Raw genomic sequence first — 4,898 nt, 5'->3', positions numbered from 1 at the left:
CATTAAATTCTTTCCATTGTTAATCGTGCACAAGGAAGATAAACCATCATAAGTAAATAGAATAGTCCTTAAAGAAGGCTGATATTTTGTAATATATAATTTATTATGTGTGACAACATAAATAAATCTCGTCAAAAATAGCCTGACAAATTACGTACATAAATCAATAGGTAAAACAGTATCGTAAGGGTATTTTTTTTATTGTAATACTTGGCTCTCTATTCAGTGCGAGAATACAGTATTTTAGAAAACTATATCAGTAAGAACATCAGTTAATTCAATTCAGAAGATTCAAGAGTCATCTAATGTGGAGGAGATTACCGATAATGACAACAACTACAAGGATGACGCTGGCCTAGGCCTACTCACTAGTCCTGGAACGTCTCAAAATACGACTATCATTGATACACACCATACCCAGGCCGAAGAAATGATTGTGCTAAACGAGGAAAACTTCCCCAATCTAGAATCAAATGACAACGAATGGAAAATTCAGCGAAGGAAGTACCGCTGTAAAAGGCCAGGCCTTTCACATAGCATAGACCCTGCTTCTAGTAACACTAGTGTGTCTGATCGCAAAGGCTGTGGCTCCGGGCAAGATCGTGACTCAGACCAAGTGTTAAAGTCAAATTCTTCTTAACACCAAAGTGCCAGTGACCGGCAGCAGAAGACGCAAAGGACCAAGACTGGTGCATTGCCTGTAAAAGGGAAACTTGCTAAACCTAACCAAAAATCTGCCCCTGTAATTGTTGGAACATGTGAGGATAAAACTCTATCAGGTAACAAAAAAGCATGGTTTTATTTGGGTAGGCTAAACAATGATACTACTGTAGAGACAGTTAAACAATTTGTGACTACAAAATTCGCAGGCATCTCTCCTGTTGTAGAAAAACTAGAGACAAAAGGATCAAATGCTAGCTTTAAGATAGGTGTAGATTTTGATCGTAAGGATGAACTTTTCCAAAGTGCCTCTTGGCCTAAAAACGCTGTACTGAAACGTTTTTTATTCAGGAGACCCCTAGCCAGTGTTACAACATAGGCCTAGTAGATAAACTCTCAACTGTACATAATGTAAATACATACTTAATTAAGTCATCTAGCAATGCTAGGCCTAGGCCTACACAAACAACAATAAATTGCCAGCCCGAGCCTATCTCTGAACATCAGCCCACTGGCTCTCTGCCTAATTGTAGGCCTACTGAGCAAAAAGCAGAAGTACCGGTAACCCAAGGTAGAGCCGGCATCCAAATGGCATTTGCTAATGTCCAATGTTTGCGTACAAAGTTTAACCTGACAGCCCATTTTGCCGATGATCAATGCTTAGACATTTTGTGCATAAGTGAACACTGGCTAACTAAATCTGAAGTCGAGTTCTAGAGTAGTATTGGCCAATTAAGCCTAGTTTCAGCATTTCATCGATCCACATTTAAAAATGGTGGCACTGCTATATTCGTCAATAATAAAAATCTCAATTCACAACCAATAGAGGTAGACATTTTTTGTACTGAGAAAGACTTGGAAATCTCCTGTGTGTATGTCACTAGCTTGTCAATACTGGTGGTTTCAGCCTATAGGTCACCATCAGGGAATATATTAAACTTTTTTGATGCACTTGATAAATGCCTAAGCTACCTAGCTAGGTTGAATGTTCCAATTATTTTGGGCGGTGATTTTAATATTAACGTTGGAGTTAATACTGAGGATAGCAGCTTTAGGCAATTTGTATATATTCTCAAAAGTCATGGCCTGTTCTTGCCTAGCAGGACTCCAACACGGGGATTGAACTGCCTTGATGTTGTTGCCACTTCTCTTGAATCATGGGAGTATGTTGTGTCGACCTTGGACCCTGTCATCGCCGACCATTGTCCGGTGGTGCTTAGTGTGTTTCTTCAGCCTGGGGTAAGTGACGCCAACATCTTACAATGGACCAGTAAATATAAGCGCACTAGGCGCATCATTAAAACTGAAAGCTTACCTGAATTTAAGTCTACCTTGTCAACAGTTGACTGGAGTGATGTGCTTCTTAAAAACGATCCGGAATCGGGGTTTGACTCTTTTTTTGACATATTTAGGTACATCTTTGATAATGTTTTCCCTGTAAAAAATGTATCAGCTAGTAACACCAGACTGTTGGCATGTAAAAGTAAACCGAGATACAGTGATAAGTCCTGGTATACTGATGAACTGGCAAACTTGAGGAAATTAATGATTTCACTCCATGATAGATACAGGACGTGTGTTTGCACAATTGAAAAGACTAGGTTCCACACCCTCTATCTCAGGGCCAAGAGGCTCTATAGAGTCCAGGTAGATCTGGCTAAAAAGGAAGCGAATATGGCTGCAATAATTACAGCGAAAAATTCATGCAAGGCGGCTTGGGGCCTAGTGAACCAGGTCCAGAAACGTAAGCCAGATATGAAATGTGCAGCTAGCCCTGACGAATTTAATGCTTTCCTCCTCGGTGAGGTTGATAGAATTGTAAAATCTTTTGACTCTCCGACCGATGACTCTGTGCCTCTGCTCTCTCCTAACTTGTCTAGGCCAACTGTCAGTACGTTCACGAGATGGCGCAATGTGACACCCGATGAAGTTATGAAAATTATTAACAACTTTAAAAACTCCCATAGCCCTGATGTGCATGGAATGACTGTCACCATCTTGAAATATGTATCGGAAGTAATAGCCATACCTCTAGCAAAAACTATTAATGCATGTTTACAGAGCGGAGTCTTTCCCAATTCACTGAAGGTGTCAAGAACGGTCCCGGTCTTTAAGAAGGGTGATCCAGCATCTATCAGCAGTTATAGGCCCATCTCAGTAATTCCAGTTATTGCAAAGGTGTTCGAGACTATTATGAAGAGGCAACTAGTGGACTACTTGGAGCGCAACTCTCTACTTGCGAGTTCCCAGCATGGGTTCAGGCGTGGTCGCTCGACTATCTCAGCTGTCTCTGAGCTGATAGGGGAGGTCCTAGATACATTTGAGGATAAGGGCTCTGCTGCTTTGGTCCTTGCAGATCTCAGCAAAGCCTTTGACACCGTCAACCATAAGATGCTACTACAAAAATTAGAAAATCTTGGGATCCGTGGCAGTGTATTTGATGCCTTCAGGTCGTATCAGTCATTACTACAATCATTAAAGGGAGAAAATCAGTGACCGCAGACAAGTGCTGTCGATATCTGGAGCCAACTCTTCACCTGGATTAATTGAGCATGGTGTCCCGCAGGGCTCAGTATTGGGCCGTGTCCTCTTTTTAATCATGATAAATGACCTTAGTGCCATTGGAAGCGTCCTAATGTTTGCTGACGACACAACAATTGTTGCCAGAGGATCTACTCCAGTTTTGGCCCGGGAAAAGGCCGCAGAAGTTTTTGAGTTGGCAAAGACTTGGTTCCAACAAAACGGATTGAGCCTCAACCGAGAAAAAACCCAAGAAATTGTGTGCAGTCTCAGTCGTACAAACGCTGACATTTTAACAGAGGTGAAGCTGCTGGGATTTGTAATAGATACAAAGATTAGCTGGAGTGGCCATGTGGACAGTATCTGTACGAAGCTCTCTCGAGTCATCCATCTACTCCGCAGACTTAAACCCCTGTTGACGAAGCAATACCTGACCACCGTCTATCACGGCTTGTTTCATTCCCACCTCTCCTATGGACTCCTGCTTTGGGGACACGCTGCAAGGTGTGAAGATATTCTCCTCCTTCAAAAGAAGGCGGTTCGGATTATTGCATCGAAGAGTGACAGTGAGCACTGTAGGCCTATCTTCAGAAGCCTAAAAATCCTTACTATCTTCAGCCAGTATGTACTGTTTGGCCTCTGTTATGTGAGGGATAACTTAGATCAGCTCACAACAAGGGAATTCCACCACTCCCACAACCTTCGTAACAGAGACCAGCTCCACATACCTTACTGCAGGCTGTCCAAAACGCAAAGCTTTTTCCGCATCAGGGCTCTGAAGATGTACAACAGTCTCCCCCAAAGATTTAAGTCTTGTGAACCGTCCACTTTTAAAAAGAAAGTTAAAGCCTGGCTAGTCGACCGACCACTGTACTCAGTTGACGAGTATTTTGATGCGTTCCATCGAGTATAGGCTCAACGCCATCTTGCCAAAAGTATTGTAAATAGTGTAAATATTATTTTTAGTTTATGACACAGTCTATCCAGAAATTCTGGTCAACGACGTCGCAGCAGGTATTCAGGTATTCAGGTATGACTAACGCCATTAAACATAAAAAGCTGTAAATTACTTTGCTAAGACAAAGACCAGCTGGCCAGCTTTTTCAATTAAAGTATACGTAGGGGACCTATTCGCAAATTTCGCATTTTAATTGCCTTCAAAATTGGTTTCCAAGATAAATATAACAATGCAACACCATTTTATTTTTAAAATATTATTTAGTTTACTATAAGATTGTTTATAGGTTAAAAAGCTACTAATTTTAAATAAATTAAATTTGTTTATTTCAGTTCTGTACTCTTTGTCAACTTAATGATTAGAGTCAATTTAACTTTACTTCTTATTTTTTATAAATAAAATTTTCATCCTGCATAACTTTGTAGATTTAAAATAAATTTACTTCAAAATATGTTTATATATGCTACAAATCTACAGAAAAAAGTGATTTACTCATCTCATCCACATTAAAATATTCAAAAAATATTTAAAATCCATTTTCATGAACTGGTCTGCTATTTTTTTTTATATTCTGACTGAGGTTAAACATTCAACGAAACGATTACTGTCAAAATGCTATTCAAATTTAAACTTTTTATTAAAAAAAGTTGTTCACCATTACTAAATCTTTAAATTGAACTGTAGAAATAAATAAAATGCTAGGGTTATTGACTTTTTATTTACCATTCCTCTCTCCGTTAGACCATAAGCTTTCAAAAGT

General features: G+C 39.8%; 1 protein-coding gene across 1 annotated transcript; it reads left to right on the top strand.

Moving 5' to 3' along the window:
• The first annotated feature begins 430 nt into the window (after nucleotides 1-430).
• On the top strand, nucleotides 431-3,156 carry LOC129003286 (uncharacterized). Its single transcript, XM_054431576.1, has 2 exons — nucleotides 431-624; nucleotides 1,764-3,156. The coding sequence occupies exons 1-2, from the start codon at nucleotides 431-433 to the stop codon at nucleotides 3,154-3,156; spliced, it is 1,587 nt and encodes a 528-aa protein (XP_054287551.1).
• The last annotated feature ends 1,742 nt before the right edge of the window (nucleotides 3,157-4,898 follow it).

This window comes from Macrosteles quadrilineatus, unplaced genomic scaffold (assembly GCF_028750875.1).
Source record: "Macrosteles quadrilineatus isolate MER2022 unplaced genomic scaffold, UCM_ALF_1.0 Scaffold_9__3_contigs__length_116548681, whole genome shotgun sequence".
Lineage (NCBI taxonomy): Eukaryota > Metazoa > Arthropoda > Insecta > Hemiptera > Cicadellidae > Macrosteles > Macrosteles quadrilineatus.
The sequence above is the reverse complement of the archived record's forward strand: the minus strand, read 5'-3'. Positions and strand labels throughout refer to the sequence as shown.